This window comes from Bufo gargarizans, chromosome 4 (assembly GCF_014858855.1).
Source record: "Bufo gargarizans isolate SCDJY-AF-19 chromosome 4, ASM1485885v1, whole genome shotgun sequence".
Lineage (NCBI taxonomy): Eukaryota > Metazoa > Chordata > Amphibia > Anura > Bufonidae > Bufo > Bufo gargarizans.
In genome coordinates this window covers 22,404,781-22,427,373 of record NC_058083.1, presented here as the reverse complement: position 1 = coordinate 22,427,373, position 22,593 = coordinate 22,404,781, and the positions used below count along the sequence as shown (strand labels likewise).

At 47.5% G+C, this 22,593-nt stretch overlaps 1 protein-coding gene across 1 annotated transcript in view; it reads left to right on the top strand.

The window, feature by feature from the left end:
* Positions 1–17: 17 nt before the first annotated feature.
* Positions 18–22,593, top strand: part of DDX1 (DEAD-box helicase 1) — a 55,036-nt gene continuing 32,460 nt past the window's right edge. The window contains exons 1-9 of the mRNA XM_044288685.1: positions 18–121; positions 5,672–5,723; positions 6,263–6,326; positions 6,441–6,470; positions 10,478–10,574; positions 12,340–12,387; positions 18,345–18,428; positions 19,784–19,867; positions 21,791–21,867. Of these exons, the coding sequence (XP_044144620.1) occupies positions 106–121; positions 5,672–5,723; positions 6,263–6,326; positions 6,441–6,470; positions 10,478–10,574; positions 12,340–12,387; positions 18,345–18,428; positions 19,784–19,867; positions 21,791–21,867 (552 nt within the window). The 5' untranslated portion in view covers positions 18–105. The remainder of the gene's footprint in view (positions 122–5,671; positions 5,724–6,262; positions 6,327–6,440; positions 6,471–10,477; positions 10,575–12,339; positions 12,388–18,344; positions 18,429–19,783; positions 19,868–21,790; positions 21,868–22,593) is intronic.

Sequence of the window (22,593 nt, the reverse complement as noted above, 5' to 3'; positions counted from 1 at the left end):
TGATCTAGGAGTGCCACGTGACGTTGTGACGTCAGCGGGTCCTTACCGGAAGTAGGAGTTAGCCATTGCCCTTCTGCTCGCTGTCTGTGCTGGCAACCGGTAGACATGGCGGCTTTTTCAGGTAAAGGAACATTTGGCTGTAGACTGGTGCGAGCTTAGAGCAGCCAGGCGCGGCCTGCGTGGAGCACTACAAGTACCAGCACGTCACGGGGTTCCCTCGGTGGTGGCCAGCCCTGCAGACAGGCCCCTCTGCCGCTCATCTGTCACATATGTCCGTGTGGCAATTTAGTGTTTTGTTTTTACTATATTTTTTTATTATACTCCTATTATATTTGATGTAATACATATTATATTTAGTACTACAATGTAGTAAAAAAAAAAATGTTCAACTTTTTTTTTTTTTTACAATTTTTTTTCCCAAAACATTTTCTAAATTCTTATTACAAACGAAATCTCTACGCAACAGACGCAGATTGTGCTGTGAATTCTCCCCCAAATCTGCGGTGTCTGGCAGGTGTCACCATGAAAATGCAGCGCCATCTCCAGGCAGCACGTACTAGAGCAGGAGGAGCTGAGCAGATTGTTATGTAGATTTATGGGAAAAGATTCAGTATTGGGGTCCATTCACACGTCCGCAAATGAGTCCGCACCCATTTTGCAATATCGGGAACGGGTGCGGACCCATTCATTCTTTATGGGGCCGGAAGAGATGCGGAGAGCACGCTATGTACTCTCTGCATTTCCAGGCTTTGCCCCAAACTTCCGGGCCGCGGCTCCGCAAAAAATAGAACATGTTCTATTCCTGTCCGCAATTGCGGACAAGAATAGGCGATTCTATGGGTGCCGGCCGGGTTTATTGCGGATCCGCAATACACTATGGACGTGTAAATTGACCTATACCTGTATATCATTCCTTTAAATCTCTGCTCATTCTGAGCTTTAAAGGGAACCTGTCACCGGGATTTTGTGTATAGAGCTGAGGACATGGGTTGCTAGATGGCCGCTAGCACATCCGCAATACCCAGTCCCCATAGCTCTGTGTGCTTTTATTGTGTAAAACAAACGATTTGATACATACGCAAATTTACCTGAGATGAGTCCTGTCCCTGACTCATCTCAGGTTAATTTGCATATGTATCAAATTGTTTTTTTAACACAATAAAAGCACACAGAGCTATGGGGACTGGGTATTGCGGATGTGCTAGCGGCCATCTAGCAACCCATGTCCTCAGCTCTATACACAAAATCCCTGTGACAGGTTCCCTTTAACCCCTTCAAGACTCTGGGATTTTCCTTTTTTGCATTTTTCACTTCCTGCCTTCCCATGGTCCTAACATTTAGTTATTTTTCGGTTCACGTAGCCTTATGAGGGCTTATTTTTTGCGGGACAAGTTGTACTTTCTAATGGCCCCATTTATGGTTGCATACCATGTAGTAGGAAGCGGGGGGGAATTCCAAATGGTGTACAATTGGAAAAAAAATGCAATTCTGAAATATTATTTTTTTTACACTGTACACTATGAGGTCATTAAAGGGGTTCTGCACTTTCATTCAACTGACGATCTATCCTCTGGATAGATCATCAGCTTCTGATTGGCTGGGGTCCGACACCCGGGACCCCCGCCGATCAGCTGTTTGAGAAGGCAGCGGTGCTCCAGCAGCGCCGCGGCCTTCTCGCTGTTTACCGCCGGCCCACTGACGTCACGACTAGTATTCAAGTGAACAGAGCTTAGCCCCGCCCACGCTAGTGGATACTAGTCGTGATGTCACTGGGCCAGCGGTAAACAGTGAGAAGTCCGCGGCGCTGCTGCAGCGCCGCTGCCTTCTCAAACAGCTGATCGGCGGGTGTCCTGGGTGTCGGACCCCCGCCGATCAGATGCTGATGATCTATTCAGAGGATAGATCATCAGTTAAATGAAAGTGCAGAACCCCTTTAAGGGGTTAAAGTCCAGGAGGTGGAGCTATCAGTGATTGACCACTCCCTCTGTATACACAGTCACAGAGGGAATGTTGTCAATCACTGATAGGACCGCCTCCTGGACTGAGAATGAGCAGAGATTAAAAATGTTTACCGAATCCTCCTCCTGGCACAAGAGGCCTCGGTGCTACAGTGAGCGATTTCCAGAGTCCTGGGCTGCAATACCAAGCACAGCCACTATACATTGGACGGCGCTGTTCTTGGTAAGCTGTGAGCAGGCTGATGAGCGGGACCCCCAATCAGATATTGATGAGCTATCCTAAGGATTCTCTTTCATCTCTATAGGCGGCAATACACATTAGATGGATGTCGGTGAATGCATTTATTCAGATGAGCGCCTCCACCATCTAATGGATATGGCTGAAGGTGGGGGTGAGAGAAGGATTGAACTGTTGGATTTCAGCATGTCTGATCCTTTGTTCTCATAGGACAGTAATGTCTAACCTCCGGCACTCCAGCTGTGGTAAAACTACGACTCCCAAGATGTATACTTGCTTGGCTGTTCTCAGGACTCCACAGAAATGAATGGAGCATGCTGGGAGTTGTAGTTTCACCACAGCTGGAGTGCCGGAGGTTAGCCATCCTAGGAGATCAGCTGCAGCTAAAGATGTTTTGAAGCAAGTCCCTGTTGAGAACACATGCACACATGTCCAATCTGAGCATGCATGTGTGGGGGTCTGGGAGGAACAACCGTTTGCTGAGCACATTAAGGCCGAATGCACATGGCCGTGAGCGGTCCGTGGTATCCCGGCCTGGATTCCTGCTGAGTGCAGGAGCGCACGGCGTCATTGGTTGCTATGACGCCGTGCGCTTTGTGCTGCTGCTGCACTACAGTAATACACAATACGAGTGTGCATTCGGCCTAAAACATAGTCGCTCTGATCCCTCTTTCCACTATACACCAAGTCATTTTGCTCAAATTGCATTAAAGGGGTTGTCCCACGAAAAATATTCGGCAGTTTTCAAACCACTGAATACTTTTGTGACTACCATAGCGGCAGACCATGCGACTGCTATGTGGCCCAGGGCAAGAGGGGGCCCAGTCTTAGTTGGGATTATCTCCTCTTCTACTACTTGGTCAGGACTCCACCCTCTAAAGCAGGCATCCTCAAACTGCGGCCCTCCAGCTGTTGCAAAGCTACAACTCCCAGCATGCCCGAACAGCCTACATGTATCAGCCTACAGCAGGGCATTGTGGGAGTTGTATTTTTACAACAGCTGGAGGGCCGCAGTTTGAGGATGCCTGCTCTAAAGGCACAACTTTTAGCAAATGAGGCAGTGGAAAAAATGGCCCAAGGGACATTGAAAGGGGTTTAGGCAGAAACCCTCCTGTCCTGTGTGGGGGGCCTGGTTTGATCTTTGCTATGGGACCCTTACTTCTCTATGTACGCCACTGATTACATGTAACTAAAAATGTTACATAGCCAGTGAGTTATTCAATAAAATATATCTGTATAGCGCCACCTGCTGTTTGCTCTTTTTCTTATTTCTTTCTCCTGCTCCCTGAGATGGCTGCACATGCTCAGTTTCATCCTTGAACTGCCCCCTGAGCTGTGATGGGGAGAGCATGGGCACGCCCCCTGAGCTGTGATGGGGAGAGCATGGGCACGCCCCCTGAGCTGTGATGGGGAGAGCATGGGCGCGCGCCCCCTGAGCTGTGATGGGGAGAGCATGGGCCCGTGCCCCCTGAGCTGTGATGGGGAGAGCATGGGCCCGTGCCCCCTGAGCTGTGATGGGGAGAGCATGGGCCCGTGCCCCCTGAGCTGTGATGGGGAGAGCATGGGCCCGTGCCCCCTGAGCTGTGATGGGGAGAGCATGGGCCCGTGCCCCCTGAGCTGTGATGGGGAGAGCATGGGCCCGTGCCCCCTGAGCTGTGATGGGGAGAGCATGGGCCCGTGCCCCCTGAGCTGTGATGGGGAGAGCATGGGCCCGTGCCCCCTGAGCTGTGATGGGGAGAGCATGGGCCCGTGCCCCCTGAGCTGTGATGGGGAGAGCATGGGCCCGTGCCCCCTGAGCTGTGATGGGGAGAGCATGGGCCCGTGCCCCCTGAGCTGTGATGGGGAGAGCATGGGCCCGCGCCCCCTGAGCTGTGATGGGGAGAGCATGGGCCCGCGCCCCCTGAGCTGTGATGGGGAGAGCATGGGCCCGCGCCCCCTGAGCTGTGATGGGGAGAGCATGGGCCCGCGCCCCCTGAGCTGTGATGGGGAGAGCATGGGCCCGCGCCCCCTGAGCTGTGATGGGGAGAGCATGGGCCCGCGCCCCCTGAGCTGTGATGGGGAGAGCATGGGCCCGCGCCCCCTGAGCTGTGATGGGGAGAGCATGGGCCCGCGCCCCCTGAGCTGTGATGGGGAGAGCATGGGCCCGCGCCCCCTGAGCTGTGATGGGGAGAGCATGGGCCCGCGCCCCCTGAGCTGTGATGGGGAGAGCATGGGCCCGCGCCCCCTGAGCTGTGATGGGGAGAGCATGGGCCCGCGCCCCCTGAGCTGTGATGGGGAGAGCATGGGCCCGCGCCCCCTGAGCTGTGATGGGGAGAGCATGGGCCCGCGCCCCCTGAGCTGTGATGGGGAGAGCATGGGCCCGCGCCCCCTGAGCTGTGATGGGGAGAGCATGGGCCCGCGCCCCCTGAGCTGTGATGGGGAGAGCATGGGCCCGCGCCCCCTGAGCTGTGATGGGGAGAGCATGGGCCCGCGCCCCCTGAGCTGTGATGGGGAGAGCATGGGCCCGCGCCCCCTGAGCTGTGATGGGGAGAGCATGGGCCCGCGCCCCCTGAGCTGTGATGGGGAGAGCATGGGCCCGCGCCCCCTGAGCTGTGATGGGGAGAGCATGGGCCCGCGCCCCCTGAGCTGTGATGGGGAGAGCATGGGCCCGCGCCCCCTGAGCTGTGATGGGGAGAGCATGGGCCCGCGCCCCCTGAGCTGTGATGGGGAGAGCATGGGCCCGCGCCCCCTGAGCTGTGATGGGGAGAGCATGGGCCCGCGCCCCCTGAGCTGTGATGGGGAGAGCATGGGCCGCGCGCCCCCTGAGCTGTGATGGGGAGAGCATGGGCCCGCGCCCCCTGAGCTGTGATGGGGAGAGCATGGGCGCGCGCCCCCTGAGCTGTGATGGGGAGAGCATGGGCCGCGCGCCCCCTGAGCTGTGATGGGGAGAGCATGGGCCCGCGCCCCCTGAGCTGTGATGGGGAGAGCATGGGCCCGCGCCCCCTGAGCTGTGATGGGGAGAGCATGGGCCCGCGCCCCCTGAGCTGTGATGGGGAGAGCATGGGCCCGCGCCCCCTGAGCTGTGATGGGGAGAGCATGGGCGCGCGCCCCCTGAGCTGTGATGGGGAGAGCATGGGCGCGCGCCCCCTGAGCTGTGATGGGGAGAGCATGGGCGCGCGCCCCCTGAGCTGTGATGGGGAGAGCATGGGCCCGTCCCCTGATCTGTCAGCTTGAAAAATAGCAGAGCGATTGGGGAGAGCCCTGGATCTGGATGTGAGGTACAGGGCCGGTTCTAGCCTTGTTAGAGATTGTCGTGTTCTTTATGATGTCTGATTTCTATTTTTTACACTAATCACGGCTGCCATACCCCGCAGCGAAACCTTTATGCTTTATGGACACACAAAGATGAAATCAGTGCGGGGGTGAGCGGGGGCTGAGAAATAGTGATCCCCCTGCTATAAACCATACTCTTACTGATCGGTATTTTATATTGCAGAGATGGGCGTGATGCCGGAGATCGCTCAGGCCGTGGAGGAGATGGATTGGCTGTAAGTACAAACACATATATAATATATACAGTGGTCCCTCAGGATACAACATACAGTGATATTTCCTGGACCATCTTTAGTTGAAACTCTTGTATTGGCGGTCTAGTAGCTCCTCCTTCCAGTACAGTGCGGTATTACATGCCCTGCCCTCTCCGTGTGTCAGGATGGACCTCTTTGACCTTCTGGTACTCGGTGTCCTACACAGGACCCTGAAGAAGCCCTGTCCCCATCATAGGAAGTGGGTTACAGCGTCCAGCATTGTTTTCTGACTGTTGATTTCTCTGTACTAGTTATCTGCTTATTTTTCTTAAATTTTCGTTTTCTCTTATGGGATGACATTTTGGAGCCAATTTCCAGTTTTCCTTAGAGTTTTGATGGTTTCAACATACAGTGGTCAACACTTGACCAGCCAGACTGAAAGCTGGTAGAAGAATGTCACGTTATTTCCTGACCCTTCCTTGCTCTCTCTATTGGGGGTGTGAATACTTTTGCTCTCTTGACACTGGAGTTCATGATGTCTGCCTTCTCTCACCCTTTAGCCTTCCCACTGACATCCAGGCGGAGTCCATACCCCTGATCCTGGGCGGAGGCGACGTGCTGATGGTGAGCTTACTGGCGCCCTTCATTAATCCAGGTTTATTGGCACGGACCTAGAATTCGTTTTTCGTGTTGGATCTGCCGTGTAATTAACCAGCGTGAATCTTTTTTTCTTTTTAGGCTGCAGAGACCGGAAGTGGGAAAACTGGGGTAAGTACCGGTTATGTAATGATCTATAAAGTGTTCTTAATTCTACAAGATGTTGGCTGCAGTTACTTACCTTTAATGGTTTGGTTCATCTTTCCTACTTCTTTTTTTTATTTTTATATTTTTTTATTGTCCCAGCAGATCTAAGAGGAAATTTTAGAGGAGCCATCGCCTCTCCTGACTTGTCTGTTTTAGTGACCGCCTTCATCCCCTAAGTAAAATCAATTCAGGAGCATCTGTTCTTATGCCGTTCCTTTATTATTCCTGCTAGAAGTTTACAAATGAATTTCCAGCAGTCTGCAGTAAAGGTACTGCAGGGTGTTACCAGTAGCGGGAGTGTCTGACTCTGTCCAATCAGTGCTTCCAGTGTCAGACTGTACAGGGACACGCCCCTGACTGGTAACACCCCTCTGTACCTTTTACTGCAAGCTTCTGGCAATTGATTCATAAGCTTTTAGCTAGAAAAATGGCACAACATAGAGCCATAAGAATAGAGGCTACAGCATTGTTATTACATGGGGAATGCAAATAGTTAATAAAACAGACATGTCAGGAGAGGGGACAGCTGCTTTTTAAAGGGAATCTGTCAGCCATTTGACCATGCGTAAAGGGGTATTCTGGTTGTTAGAAGTTGTCCCCAATTATTAGATTGGTGGGGGTCCTACTGCTGGGACCCCTACCCATCACGAGAACAGGGGACCTGTATCCCTTGCAACCCCCCTGAAATGAACAGAGCGGCCACACACTTGCCTGACTAGTCGTTCTGCAGGTGATATGGGGTTCCCGTTCTCATGTGGATATGCTGTAGACGGGGGTTAACTTCTAACATCCAGAATACCCCATTAACTGCTGACAGCACAAGGTAGGGGCTGGGGAGAGCAGGACAGCTGTAGCCTCCATCCGCGGTAGACGAGAGGGCCAGCGATCGATGCAGAGTGCACTTCAGTGAAGCTCCGCCTCCAGGGCACCTGCAGGATAAAACTACGGATTCACACTATTCCCTATTATAAAAAGCTCCTCAAAAGATGTTTGTCCTGCTCTCCCTGGCCCCCACCTTGAGCTGTCAGTAGTTTAACACGGTTAAAACTGATGACAGACTGCCTTCAACTCCTTCCTGACATGTCTGGCGGATGTTGGTTCTTTAACCCCTTAAGGACACAGCCTTATTTCACTTTAAGCACCAGGCCATTTTTTTTTTTTGCAAATCTGACCAGTGTCACTTTATGTGGGGATAACTTTAAAACGCTTTGACTTATCCAGGCCATTCTGAGATTAGTTTTTTTTTCCGTCACATATTGTACTTCATAACACTGGTAAAATGGAGTTAAAAAAATCATTTTTATTTATAAAAAAAAAACAAATTTACAAAAATTTTGGAAAGATTTGCAAATTTCCAAGTTTCAATTTCTCTACTTCTATAATACATAGTAATACCTCCAAAAATAGTTATTAGTTTACATTCCCCATATGTCTACTTCATGTTTGGATCATTTTGGGAATGCCATTTTATTTTTTGGGGACATTACAAGGCTTAGAAGTTTAGATGCAAATCTAGAAAATTTTCAAAAACCCACTTTTTAGGGACTTTGTGAGGCTTGCATAATAGAAACCACCTAAAAGTGACCCCATTCTAGAAACTACACCCCTCAAGGTATTCAAAACTGATTTTACAAACATCATTAACCCTTTAGGTGTTCTCCAAGATGGCAAACGGAGATGAAATTTCAGAATTTAAATTTTTTGCCAAATTTTCAATTTTAATCAATTTTGTCCACTAACAAAGCAAGGGTTAACAGCCAAACAAAACTCTATATTTATTGCCCTGACTCTGCGCCCCACATCAGGGCGTAGAGGGAAAGGAACGCCGTTTGGTTTTTGGAAGGCAGATTTTGCTGGACTGGTTTATTTACACCATGTCCCATTTGAAGCCCCCCTGATGAACCCCTAGAGTAGAAACTCCAAAAAACGTGACCCCATTTTGGAAACTACAGGATAAGGTGGCAGTTTTTTTTTTTGTTTTTTTTTTACTATTTTGGGGTACATATGATTTTTGGTTGCTCTATATTACACTTTTTGTGAAGCAAAGTAACAAAAAATAGAAATTCTGAAATTTAAGGGTTAACAAAGTTTGTAAAATCAGTTTTGAATACCTTGAGGATGTAGTTTCTTAAATGGGGTCACTTTTTGGAGTTTCTACTCTAGGGGTGCATCAGGGGGGCTTCAAATGGGACATGGTGTCAAAAAACAAGTCCAGAAAAAACTGCCTTCAAAAATCCATATGGCATTCCTTTCATTCTGCACCCTGCCGTGTGCCCGTACAGCAGTTTACGACCACATATGGGGTGTTTCTGTAAACTAAAGAATCAGGGCAATAAATATTGAGTTTTGTTTGGCTGTTAACCCTTGCTTTGTTATGGGAAAAATGGATTAAAATTGTAAATCTGACAGATTAGATCATGTGCTATTTTTATAGAGCAGGTTATTACAGACTCAGGGATACCTAATATGTTAACTTTTTTTAATTTATCTAAGTTTTACACAATAATATCAATTTTGAAACAAAAAAAATCATTTTAGTGTCTCCATAGTCTGAGAGCCATAGTTTTATTTTTTATTTTTGGGCGATTGTCTTAGTTAGGGTCTTATTTTTTTGCAGGATGAGATGACTGTTTTAATGGTATGATTTTGGGGTACATATACCTTTTTGATCGCTTGCTATTGCACTTTTTGTGATGTAAGGTGACAAAATTATGGCTTTTTTTGCACCATTTTTATTTTTACGTTGTTCACCTGAGGGGTTAGATCATGTGATATTTTTATAGAGTAGGTTTTTATGGACACGGCAATATCTAATATGTGTACCTTTTTTTTTATTTATTAAGGTTTTCCACAATAATATCATTTTTGAAACCAAAAAACTTGTTTTAGTGTCTCCATAGTTTGAGAGCCATATTATAATTTTTTTTTTTTTTTTTTTTTTGGGGCCATTCTCTCATGTATTTCACTTACACTCTGCCTTTAGCACAGATCTGTTCAGCACCATGGACAGCAGAATGCCTGAGAAGGCGTCCTGTTGCCATGGGAACCTTCCCTGTCTGCCACAACTGAACAGACGGGGAAGGCGAGAGAGGGGGGCTTCCTACGGACCGCGGCATGGAAGGGGTTAAAACGACTGACATCTGCACAATGAGCTGACACTCTGATTCAACCGCTCGGTCATCCTGAGAATAAACGGGGGGGGGGGTGGGCGGAAGATCGAGCACCCGCGCCCCACACTGCCGCACCGCCTGCAATCCTCAGGCATCTAAAGTGGTCATTCATCGGGAATGGACTGCGCGCGCCCCTTCCTCCGCGACGAGATCACAGGCGCTATTGGGACCCACCCATTAGTGACATGCTGCTTGGGGATACCCATCACGCAATTTCACTGTGGGGGCTCTGATCGGAAGGCAAAGGGAGCCGCATCCCTCTGCCTCAGCTCACGGATGCCGCAATCAATGTTGAATGGGTTCGGGAGATCGTCGTTCCCCGTCATTGCTGCCGGGTGCTTGCTTTATTATACAGCCAGCCGGCACCCACTGCATATGGAGCAGGTTCACTGTAGCAGCCTGCTCCATTTATTACCTCAGCCACTGACGTACCAGTACGCCACGGTGGCAGAAGGGGTTAAAATATGAAAATGTGTTACAAAAAAATCTGAATGTGCAAATCATCTTCTGTTTTTTATTTTATTCTTTTGTGTCCCTTAACCTCCCCAAAAATACTCAACACTAACTGATCAAGAAGTCGCACAACAGACATCTGCCAGCAGAGCTTTTGATTGTAGACAACTGTGACCATGGCATCTTAGCAGTGACTTACCAGGAGCGGGGGCTTTCCCCCCCCCCAATTCCACCCCATTTAGAACATACATACGTCATGCGTCAGTTTTTATGTGGCTCTCCAAATGTATTGTCAGATGTGTGTGTTGGTGTAATGATTGGAAGTAAATGTATTTCTTTGTTTTTTAGGCTTTTAGCATACCCGTCATCCAAATTGTGTATGAAACTTTGAAGGATCAACAAGAAGGCAAAAAGGGCAAGGCCGCGATAAAGACTGGAAGCTCGGGTAACCCTCCTGTACAGTCAGTTCTCACATCCTCATAGCAGATAAGCATAGAATGTAGTGAACAGACATTACATACAGGTAGTTGGAGGTGTATATGGACACATACAGTTGGTATATACACTATTCTGTATATACAGTACACACTAGTGAAAAAGGAAAGAAAGAACACCTGAAAAACTTGATGCAACTGAGCTGTAAGTGGTGCCTGGCCAATCATCACACGTCCAAGGTGGTGGCCCCTATATTTAGTTTTTTTCAGCAGGGTATATATTAAGGCTGTATTCACGCAACATTACACGGCTGATTTAAGAACCAATTAAAGTCTGTGTGGCTATTAGTCTGTGAATTGCGATCGTTGTACAATAGGACAAGTCCTATATTTTTTTGGGGCCATTTTCACAGCTACAAGAACCTACTTTAAATCAATAGGTCCTTTAGTCAGAAGTGCACCTTTTCATGCAGCAGTTAAAAATGGGTACACTATGTTCAAAAAGGAACTTTAGGGGTTAAAAAAATACTTTGCCACTTATACATGCAGGAAAACTAGCTCCTCACTGGAGGCAGCAGGACCTGGCGTTCCCGGTGTGGTGATGTCACATGATCACGCTGGGAACGTCAGGACCTGTTTCCTCCAGTGAGGAGCGAGTGTTCCTGCATGTGTAAGTTTGTTTTTTTGCACCAGCACAAAGGGGATGCATTACTGCTATGGGGGAAGGGGCACAAAGCGGGGGCATTATTGCCACGGGGGGAGGGGGCACAAAGGGGGGCATTATTGCCACGGGGGGAGGGGGCACAAAGGGGGGCATTATTGCCACGGGGGGAGGGGGCACAAAGGGGGGCATTATTGCCACGGGGGGAGGGGGCACAAAGGGGGGCATTATTGCCACGGGGGGAGGGGGCACAAAGGGGGGCATTATTGCCACGGGGGGAGGGGGCACAAAGGGGGGCATTATTGCCACGGGGGAGGGGGGGTATTGTTCATAATTTGAGCCACTAAGGGGGCACTATTCCTAATGGGGGACATTAATTGTAATGGGGTCCACTACAGGGACCATTTGATGTCCAGGAGGCACTATGGAGTGTATTTATACTGAGGGCACTGCAGGGGTTTTGTTAAAAAAAAACAACTATGAAACCCATTAGTTTTTAGCTGTATATCGTCGTGTGAATGTACCTTAGTACTGGGTGGCATGTCCCCTTGCTATGATATGGGCTGCCACTCTGGTCATGCTCCTGTGGTATGTCATTCCAAGCTCTTTCAATTTTGACCCGTAGTTCAGCCAAGGTGGTTGTTGGCTCCTGTGCATGTGAGATCTGTCGCCCCATCTAGTCCTAAGGGAGAGATCTGGTGATCGAGCTGGCCGAGAAACTGCTGGCGTAGGGAAAAGAAAAAAGTAGGACTGGTTGCACATTGTTCTGGTCTTTCCCTCCTAATGTACCATACAGGTATGACCGTGGTAGCTTATGGTGCCCCACACTATGACACCTGACGTTGGTCCTGTGTGTCTTCACACTATGCATGATGGCAGTAGGTGCTCCCCAGCCCTCCTGTGAACTCTGTTGCGGCCATGTCGGTTCTGCCTTGGTACTAATGATGGCTGAATCAGAGTTGTATGACCATTGACCTAGCACCACATGAAGTTTTCAGGTGGTTTTTAATTTCCTGGTAATGTAGAAGTATAATGTGTATGTGCACTGTATACTAGGGCTGCTTTGTGACTATGTGCTGCTCCAGTGTTTGTAATATATATATTTTTGTTCATAGTGCTAAATAAATGGCAGATGAATCCATACGATAGAGGATCAGCATTTGGTAAGTGCTTGTTTCACCTGATGTCTTTTATCTCTTCCATATACATTCTGAAAAGGGGAATAAGAGGTTTAAATGTATGGACACACTATAAGGCAGAATTGGTATAAAAAACACCTCTTCTTCAGTCTCCTGCCGATCCAGCGCAGATGGTTTGGTGGCCCCTCCCAAAGTCTGTTTTCTAGGTATGATGTGCCATACTGGGCCTGTGACCACCAGTGCCAGGAGGCAGAGGTCACATACTGTTAGGCCTCTTTCACACGGGCGTCATGTTTTTTGCCCGGATAAGAGGCGGGTGCGTTGCGGGAAAATGCACGATTTTTCCGCGCGAGTGCAAAACATTGTCATGCGTTTTGCACTCGCGTGAGAAAAATCGCGCATGTTTGGTACCCAGACCCAAACTTCTTCACAGAAGTTCGGGCTTGGGATTGATGTTCTGAAGATTGTATTATTTTCCCTTATAACATGGTAATAAGGGAAAATAATAGCATTCTGAATACAGAATGCATAGTATAATAGTGCTGGAAGGGTTAAAAAAAAAAAAAAAAGTTAACTCACCTTCTCCTCTTGTTAGCGTAGATCCCGGTCTGTTCTTTAGCTGTGGACTGAATGACATGTGGTGACGTCAGATCACATGCTCCAATCACATGGTCCATCATCTGACGTCATCAAAGGTCCTTTAGCCCACAGATAAAGAACAGACCGGCATCTACGCTAACAAGAGGAGAAGGTGAGTTAACTTTTTTTTTATTATTTTTAACCCTTCCAGCACTATTATACTATGCATTCTGTATTCAGAATGCTATTATTTTCCCTTATAACCATGTTATAAGGGAAAATAATACAGTGAATAGACTGTCACCTAGCAACCATGCGTGAAAATCGCACCGCATCCGCACTTGCTTGCGGATGCATGCGATTTTCACGCAACCCCATTCATTTCTATAGGGCCTGCGTTACGTGAAAAACGCACAAAGAGGAGCATGCTGCGATTTTCACGCAACGCACAAGTGATGCGTGAAAATCACCGCTCGTGTGCACAGCCCCATAGAAATGAATGGGTCAGGATTCAGTGCGGGTGCAGTGCGTTCACCGCACGCATCGCACCCGCACGGAAAACTCGCCCGTGTGAAAGGGGCCTTAGAGCACGTCATTATAGCCAGTATGCAAAGAAAGATTAGAGCGGATCAGCATTTTACTACTCCTCTCGATCACACTCTTTTTTTAAAACAAAATTTGAAAGAATTTTAAAAAATTGCCTAAAAAGCACTGTAGATTTTGCTTAGCAAAAATGCTCCAGATTTTACAGTTTCTCACAAGGCTGGACACTTTTGACTAACTATTATTTGAATAATCGATTAGTTGTTGATGATTTCATCGCTTAATCGGGAAAAAACACCAAAATGACAAAAAAAGGGGTTTATATGATTTTACTTGAAAAATTATGTTCAAAGGCCATATTAAAACAAATTGTGAATGGCACTGTTATGGAGGATCTGTGGCTGGCACTGTTATGGAGGATCTGTGGCTGACACTATTATGGTGGGGGCATCTGTGGATGGCGCTGTTATGGGGAGGGGCATCTGTGGATGGCGCTGTTATGGGGAGGGGCATCTGTGGATGGCGCTGTTATGGGGAGGGGCATCTGTGGATGGCGCTGTTATGGGGAGGGGCATCTGTGGATGGCGCTGTTATGGGGAGGGGCATCTGTGGATGGCGCTGTTATGGGGAGGGGCATCTGTGGATGGCGCTGTTATGGGGAGGGGCATCTGTGGATGGCACATATAGCATCTTATGCTATACAGGTCCTTCTAAAAAAATTTAGCATATTGTGATAAAGTTCATTATTTTCTGTAATGTACTGATAAACATTAGACTTTCATATATTTTAGATTCATTACACACCAACTGAAGTAGTTCAAGCCTTTTATTGTTTTAATATTGATGATTTTGGCATACAGCTCATGAAAACCCCAAATTCCTATCTAAAAAAATTAGCATATCCTGAAAAGGTTCTCTAAACGAGCTATTAACCTAATCATCTGAATCAACTAATTAACTCTAAACACCTGCAAAAGATTCCTGAGGCTTTTAAATACTCCCAGCCTGGTTCATTACTCAAAACCGCAATCATGGGTAAGACTGCCGACCTGACTGCTGTCCAGAAGGCCATCATTGACACCCTCAAGCAAGAGGGTAAGACACAGAAAGACATTTCTGAACGAATAGGCTGTTCCCAGAGCGCTGTATCAAGGCACCTCAGTGGGAAGTCTGTGGGAAGGAAAAAGTGTGGCAGAAAACGCTGCACAACGAGAAGAGGTGACCGGACCCTGAGGAAGATTGTGGAGAAGGACCGATTTCAGACCTTGGGGGACCTGCGGAAGCAGTGGACTGAGTCTGGAGTAGAAACATCCAGAGCCACCGTGTACAGGCGTGTGCAGGAAATGGGCTACAGGTGCCGCATTCCCCAGGTTAAGCCACTTTTGAACCAGAAACAGCGGCAGAAGCGCCTGACCTGGGCTACAGAGAAGCAGCACTGGACTGTTGCATGTCATTCGGAAATCAAGGTGCCAGAGTCTGGAGGAAGACTGGGGAGAGGGAAATGCCAAAATGCCTGAAGTCCAGTGTCAAGTACCCACAGTCAGTGATGGTCTGGGGTGCCATGTCAGCTGCTGGTGTTGGTCCACTGTGTTTTATCAAGGGCAGGGTCAATGCAGCTAGCTATCAGGAGATTTTGGAGCACTTCATGCTTCCATCTGCTGAAAAGCTTTATGGAGATGAAGATTTCATTTTTCAGCACGACCTGGCACCTGCTCACAGTGCCAAAACCACTGGTAAATGGTTTACTGACCATGGTATTACTGTGCTCAATTGGCCTGCCAACTCTCCTGACCTGAACCCCATAGAGAATCTGTGGGATATTGGGGAGAGAAAGTTGAGAGACGCAAGACCCAACACTCTGGATGAGCTTAAGGCCTCTTTCACACTTGCATTTTCCGGATCCGGTGTGTACTCCACTTGCCGGAATTACACGCCGGATCCGGAAAAACGCAAGTGTACTTGAAAGCATTTGAAGACGGATCCGTCTTCAAAATGCTTTCAGTGTTACTATGGCACCCAGGACGCTATTAAAGTCCTGGTTGCCATAGTAGGAGCGGGGAGCGGCATACTTACCATCCGTGCGGCTCCCGGGGCGCTCCAGAATGACGTCAGAGCGCCCCATGCGCATGGATGATGTGCCATGCGATCACGTCATCCATGCGCCTGGGGCGCCCTGACGTCACTCTGGAGCGCCCCGGGGGCCGCACGGACGGTAAGTATGCTTCTCCCCCGCTCCCCGCTACATTTTACCATGGCTGCCAGGACTCTAGCGTCCCGGCAGCCATGGTAACCATTGTAAAAAAGCTAAACGTCGTATCCGGCAATGCGCCGAAATGACGTTTAGCTTAAGGCCGGATCCGGATCAATGCCTTTCAATGGGCATTCATTCCGGATCCGGCCTTGCGGCAAGTCTTCAGTTTTTTGGGCCGGAGCAAAAAGCGCAGCATGCTGCTGTATTTTCTCCGGCCAAAAAACGTTCCGTTCTGGAACTGAAGACATCCTGATGCATCCTGAACGGATTTCACTCCATTCAGAATGCATTAGGATAATCCTGATCAAGATTCTTCCGGCATAGAGCCCCGACGACGGAACTCTATGCCGGAAGACAAGAACGCAGGTGTGAAAGAACCCTTAGGCCGCTATCGAAGCATCCTGGGCCTCCATAACACCTCAGCAGTGCCACAGGCTGATTGCCTCCATGCCACGCCGCATTGAAGCAATCATTTCTGCAAAAGGATTCCCGACCAAGTATTGAGTGCAGAACTGAACATAATTATTTGAAGGTTGACTTTTTTTGTATTAAAAACACTTCTTTTATTGGTCGGATGAAATATGCTAATTTTTTGGGAACAGCCTATTCGTTCAGAAATTTCTTTCTGTGTCTTACCCTCTTGCTTGAGGGTGTCAATGATGGCCTTCTGGACAGCAGTCAGGTCGGCAGTCTTACCCATGATTGCGGTTTTGAGTAATGAACCAGGCTGGGAGTTTTTAAAAGCCTCAGGAATCTTTTGCAGGTGTTTAGAGTTAATTAGTTGATTCAGATGATTAGGTTAATAGCTCGTTTAGAGAACCTTTTCATGATATGCTAATTTTTTGAGATGGGAAATTTGGGTTTTCATGAGCTGTATGCCAAAATCATCAATATTAAAACAATAAAAGGCTTGAACTACTTCAGTTGGTGTGTGATGAATCTAAAATATATGAAAGTCTAATGTTTATCAGTACATTACAGAAAATAATGAACTTTATCACAATATGCTAATTTTTTTAGAAGGACCTGTATGTGTCATCCACAGATCCCCCTCCCCATAACAGCGCCATGCACAGATCCCCCTCCCCATAACGGCCCCGGCCCGCTTCTCGCAGCAGACTATTCTGGCAGTAAGTTTTACTCAGCGCATCTTTATTTTACCTTACAATGAAGCTCCGGTAACAAGCAGAGCGGGCGGCGGGGTAATCTCACTCACGTGACGCGCCTGCTCCACCCACTTTATGAATGAAGCAGACGCGTCACGTGAGTAAGTGACGTTACGCCGCCGTCCGCTCTGCCTGTTACTGGAGCTTCATTGTAAGGTAAAATAAAGATGCGCTGATTTTAAAGTAAACCGTCCGCCCGCATAGCAACAAATCCGCGATTATTAGATAACTGGATTCGTTGACAACGAATCGCGTTATCGATAGTCGATTAATCGCTGCAGCCCTACTTTACACCATCTATTGGTTGTGTGAGACAGTGACAGGTCTCACTCAGGTTAGAGGCAAGGAAGGGGTGGATAGTTCGGTCCACACCCCTGTTCCACCTCAGGTGAGAGAAGCTGGAGGTAATCAGCCTGGCACAAAGCACCTCCCAGAGTGTCAGAAAGGGGGGAGTGTGGTACCTGTGGACAGAGGCCTGGAGGCTCTGTCTGTGTGGTCTCAGCTGGGCAAGGCTGAGGGACCACAAAGCTGGGCGATAGCCTGGAGTTGGGGGACGCAGCGACGCCTGGGAGGGTCGCAGGGCCATAGTCAGGTAGACTACTGAGCCCCAATCCCCCACAAGAAATACTGAACTGGAGGCAGTGGGCGTACTGTGCTCTGTACAGCCAGGAGGCTGTGGGACATTGGCTGACAAAGCCGCACGAGTTCACAGGGTGTGAACTGGGACCTAGGTGAGTCAGGAAACTTTATGTTTAGTTAGCGCCTGGACGGGCGAGTGTTTATTATTTTGCCATTTTATTGTTGCTGGTGTTGAACAATAAATACACTGTTTGGACCTGAAACTTGGTGTCCTAAAGGCGTATCTGTGAGAGTGACCCCCAAATAAGAGGCGATCCCTTACAGTTGCTTTCATCGCACCAACATTTTTTACCGATTTTTTTTCCACCAACATTTTGGTGCACCATAAGCCCCCTGCCCCTTTTCCTTGTCAGGGAAGCCACAAAAAGTGGCTAAAAAAAATAAATAAAAAATAGACCTAATGTGTAAATTCCGGTGCATTTTTCTTCGATAATATTCTGAAACTAGGGAAGAAACTGTTTTATTTAAAAAAAAACAACCAAAAACTACAATTTAACTGAAATGTGCGACCATATTTGTTGCACAGTTATGTATTTTGTATGGCTTGCTTTAGGGGTATATTCACAGGCTGCAGATTTGTTTTTAGTAATTTTTGAGACTGTCCCATCTGAGTGGGGCGTGCAGAAATCCAGTAACCGAGAATAATTGTCTACTGCGTAATGAGGCTGAAACAATGGTAGAAAGATTGTTTCACACACAGCCAGTGGTTTGTGCCATTTCTTTATAGCCGCCATCACACCCTGCTGGTTTACAGTTCATTCGTTCCCATGCTGATGACATGTTATCCCTTTTATTACGCGCAGCTATTGGACCAGACGGCCTTTGTTGTCAGAGCAGAGAGATGAAGGAGTGGCACGGCTGCCGGTCAACCCGAGGAGTCGGTAAAGGTAAACTGGACCGGTACATAACAGTGCATACGGTTCTCTAGATGTATTGTGCTGAACTAGGTTTGCGGTATTTCCCATTATTAGAGTGTTCTCCTGTCTCTCTTAGAAAATCCCAGAATAGCTTCCTCAGTGCTAACCCCTCCGTCGTGCTGTCGCCTCTGCTGCGTTCGCGTGACCGCCAGGACTGAATGCAGTCTCTTCTGCTCGGGTCATGTCTGGATTTGTTCCCGAGTCTTCCTGTCGAGCTGCTTATACAGTATATGCAACTGAACAGGAACACATCCAGTTGGGACCGGAGCAAAAGAGTCTGAGGATCGCAGAGATAATGGACAGCTAAACTGAGGAAGCAATATTTCATCCCAAAGTGAGAAGATTCTGGGATTTTCTGGGGGAAAAAAATGGAGAAAACCTTAAAGTGCTGTTCCCATGTATACTAGGATATGCTATTACTTTATGATTGTGGGGTCCAACCTCTCCGACTCAAGAATGACGGGGCTGCATCACTTATTTTGTACGGCACCCCCTTCTAATTCACTATTTGGTGCTCCAGGCCACCTAACTACGCCAGGACCTGCAGCCGGCCACGTTCATTTGCATGGGGCTGCGCTTCTGTACCCCAGGGAATCGCTGTGTAAGGAAAAGCAGTAAAAGGGACACAGCGCCCACCACTGATGCTGAGAATTTAGCACTGCATCCCCTTTATAAGTGAATGTGGCTGGCTGCAGTACCTGAGCTGGTGGGCCCGGACGACGCTGACCAGAGGGAATTAGCATTACAGCCCCTTCCTTCTCAATATCATGGGGGACTGAGTGGTTGGACCCCACAATCCTAAAGTGCTGGCATACCCTAACCATGGCTTTATAGCAGGGGTGCACAACGTTTTGTGGTTGGGGGCCACATTGCCAGACTGAACCAATGACGAGGGCCAAAATTAAAATTTAAAGGAGTATTAACAACTGAAATACTTAATTTATGGCATTTTGAATTTACAGTATATACCATTAATGTCTAGTTCCAGGACTCCCATCTCATTGGAGAAATACATGAAAAGTACATGTGAGCAGCCACAAGACATAGACATACATGTTACTAGACGGTTGGGGGCCGCATGTTGTGCACCCCTGCTTTATAGGATGGGGCCCTTTAAATGTGCATCAGTAATGTCAGTAAAGAACTTGTTTCTGTCCATCACATTAGTCCTTGTCCCTGATGACACTCGCAATCTAATTTCCTCAGACATCCGTACACTGATTTTATAGAAAAACATGACAAGGGTTCCCGGGGTGATATCTGGTTCTGTTTCTTAATTGGGAATCCTTTTTAATATGTCAGCTTTTTTTTTTTTTTAAATACAGGAAAGTATTACTACGAGGTGTCCTGCCATGACCAGGGATTGTGCAGAGTGGGTTGGTCTTCTCCACAGGCCTCCTTAGATCTTGGTGAGTTGAGATCAGTAGCGTGCGTGTCAGTCTCTTGTTAAGACGTTTTCTGGATTATGGCTACCCACAAATCTTGGCTGTCGCACCTATTGTGCAAATGAAAATCGTCCTTGCACTGTGATCCAAGGAGTCCTAGTGAAAGTGAGTGGAGTCGCGCTGCGGATTCCCATAATTGCAGCAATACAGTCGAGAGAAGATTGGCAAGGTTGGATTTCTTGCGATTCTAGTGTCATAGCAAATCAGTTGCAATGTGGCTCCATTCAGTTTCTTTATGCTTCGACGTGCACAAAGTGCGACCTTCTGTCACACTGAGGCCACAGACGCTGGGTGATCGTCACCTTATCCCAGTTATGTGCTGGATTATCAGGCTTTCTAAATAAAAGGAATTGTTTGTACCATGCCACCTGATGTGTTTTAAGCGCTCACAGCACTATTCACACACTTCATCCCCATCATGTTGTAACGCTCTGTATCAGTTTCACTGCTTCAGACTAAAACAAGCCCTCAGACACATCTGGAGACCAAAATATTAAAGTTATGGCTGTCAAAAAATGGTGATGCAAAGACAAATTAGATTTTTCTCAAAGTTTATATTATTATAATAATAATAATATATATTTTTTTTTTACGCAATAAAAAAAAAATAAAGAATGTATAAGTTTGGTATCTCCATAATCGTATTGATTAGCAGAATAAGGATGGTCATTTCTAGAGTACAGTGAACACCGTGAGGTCAAAACCTCATAAACCTTGGCAAAACCAAATTTTTTCTTCTTTTTTTTTTCTTTCCATTTTTACCATACAAAGACCCTTTTTTTTTTTTTTTTTTTTTTTTTTTTTTTTCTGTTTTCCAATACAAGACCTGGTGAATTAAATAGTGCCATAAAAAAAAAAAAATTGCATGTTCCACAAAAAATAAGCCCTCATATGTCTGTCAACGGAAAATTTAAAAAGTTATGGCTATTGGAGAGTGTGGAGGAAAAATGAAGAATGCAAAAATGAAAATAGGCCTGGTCTTTAAGGGGTTAAAACTAACCTTTCATAAACCAGTCTGAGTTGTATAAAACCCTGCACCTCCGCTGATCAGCTGTTTGAAGAGGCCACTTGGCTTAAGTGAGGACTGCAGCCTATTCCTAGGCTCAGCTCAGTCCCATTCAAGTGTATGGGGCTGCAGTGCCAAGCCCCGTCACTGGAGCACCGTGGCCCCTTCAAAGCCCTGATTGGTGGGAGTGCCAGATGGGTCCCGCCAATCAGATACTGATGACTTAGGTTTCATGCACACGGCCACTACCCAGCCGTTTTGTTCATTGGGGACCACAATGTGCGGTCCCCAATGCATGGGCAACATCCGTGTAGATTCTACAGATGGATCCAGACCCATTCATCTTCGTCTGCACCCCAAAAAATAGAACATCTTCCAGATTGGGGGCCTATTCAAGTGAATGGGTGCACATCCTTGATGCGGGGAAAAAACGTCCCGGGCCCGTATATTGTGGACCCACTGTTTACGGGCCGCAATACGGGCACAGCCGGCACACAGTGGTGTGCATGAGCCCTTTTCCTGAGGATAGGTCATCAGTATTGAACACTTTTTAAGTTGGACAACCCCTTGAAACAATAGCCTATTGGAGTAAGTCGTTACACGTGTGCTTGCCTCCAAAGGACAGAAGGGAAGAGAGTTGCAGATTTTGGTGCAAATATGGAGTTCACCAAAATTTGGTACCTTTCACTCCAGAAAGCTGGAAAAGAGCCATTAATAAATCCCTCGGGTGGAGATTTGTAGTCGTCTGAATGTAGCCTTTTCCAGTTTTACCTTGATCCTTATTTTCCCGCTGAGAGTTTTCCATCTTTGTGTGATTTGTGTCTTGTGTGTCATACTTCCAGATCGATGATCATTGATTTTATAAAGTAATCTTTCCTTAGGAACCGACAAGTTTGGCTTTGGTTTCGGAGGAACGGGGAAGAAATCCCATAACAAGCAGTTTGATAATTATGGCGAGGTAATGCCCGTCCCTTTTGTCCCCTAAGTAACATTATATTTTCATATTGACTTAAAGGGGTTATCACATCTAGGACATTTATGGCAGGACATGCCATAGATGTCTGATGGGTGCAAGGCCACCTCTGGGATCTGCTCCTACGTCCAGACCCGGGGCACCATCACATCCGGCCGCCCATGTGCGGCTCTCTCCATTCACACTTTCAGAAGTAGCCAAGTGCTCTGACTCCGTTTTGTTTGCAAGAAGTGCTATCGAAGTGAATGAAGAGAGCTGCTCATGCAGTCTCCCTGCAGCGCCACCACAGGAGAATTTAAGAATTACACGGTGCCCATACTAAACAATAGTTTGCCATGTAATGCAGTCCAAATTACAAAGAGCTAGAAACGCTCTGCACTCCCGTCATGGGATCTTGAACATAGAAACCCTCTCAATTAAAGAGAGGCTCTGAGGCTTTGATATTGATGGCCTGTCCTTCAGATAAGCAATCTATATTAGATTGGTGGAGCCTCTTCGTTAACCAGCACCGTGCCGTACATTATGTAGGGGCTTTGTTTGGTACTACATGTAGCTCTATCCATTTCACAGTGCCTGGTAAACAGCTAATCGGGGGTTTCAGTCTGGCTGTTAGGGGGGGGGGGGGGTTCCTTTTCCTGAGGGCTTGGCCTTTCTGCTGCAGATCTCCCCCTGTAATTGTCACAACTTCTTACAGTAGATTTGGCCGGTGGC